This window comes from Fulmarus glacialis, unplaced genomic scaffold, assembly GCF_000690835.1.
Source record: "Fulmarus glacialis isolate BGI_N327 unplaced genomic scaffold, ASM69083v1 scaffold1257, whole genome shotgun sequence".
NCBI classification, from domain to species: domain Eukaryota; kingdom Metazoa; phylum Chordata; class Aves; order Procellariiformes; family Procellariidae; genus Fulmarus; species Fulmarus glacialis.
In genome coordinates, this window is record NW_009222445.1 from 1 (window position 1) to 698 (window position 698).

A 698-nucleotide genomic window follows, 5' to 3' on the forward strand; every position below is an offset into this window, starting at 1 on the left:
GCCACGATGCGACCCCAGTTCACTCCATCACGGAAGAGTTCGTTCACTACCTCCTCAAAACTCTGATATGCCATGCCGGGGGTGATGTGGAGCTGGGAAGTGAGGTCGCTGAAAGCCCACTGGTACCTCAACTCAAACTCATCCCCCGCCTCTCTCAGCGCCTGCCTCACATCGGCTGCTTGAACGATTTCATGGACTTTGAGGCTGCTCCGGTGCACGGCAGCTCCGTTCACTACGTGGCTGGCGGGTGGATGCCAGGAGGGGGTCCCACTGAGGACGCCGTCCATCTCGGCCTCCTCCGCTGCAAAGTCAGTCCTGTTCTCATCCTCCTCCTCCAGCTGATTCCAGCTGTATCCCTTCTGCGAGAGCTTGTAGGAAACAAAGTCAATCACTAACTCCCGGTTACTGCTGGACATTTTCACACCTGGGACGCCCTCAATGAGTCCATGGTCCGAAGCACAAGCAGATCAGCACTTAACAGGTCCCGACTCCACTCTTCTTCCAAAAGATGGCTTCCAAAAGGTTGGCCACTCCACAATATTTATCCACCTGTTATTGCCAGGTTTCTTTAACAGTTTATTGCCAAATATTCACTTGTAAATAACGAAGACTTTGACTAGTGCTTCCAAACCTAAATCCTTCCCTTCTTCATGATTCAGAAAAGAAAAGATGCCATCATGCTTTTCTGAAACCAATCT

General features: G+C 51.1%; 1 protein-coding gene across 1 annotated transcript; it reads right to left on the reverse strand.

Moving 5' to 3' along the window:
* Positions 1 to 5: 5 nt before the first annotated feature.
* Positions 6 to 496, reverse strand: BCL2L1 (BCL2-like 1; the record flags this gene model as incomplete). The annotated part of the gene is made up of 1 exon (XM_009581435.1): positions 6 to 496. A coding segment is annotated over exon 1 (411 nt), but the record flags the coding sequence as incomplete, so codon positions are not given.
* Positions 497 to 698: the final 202 nt, after the last annotated feature.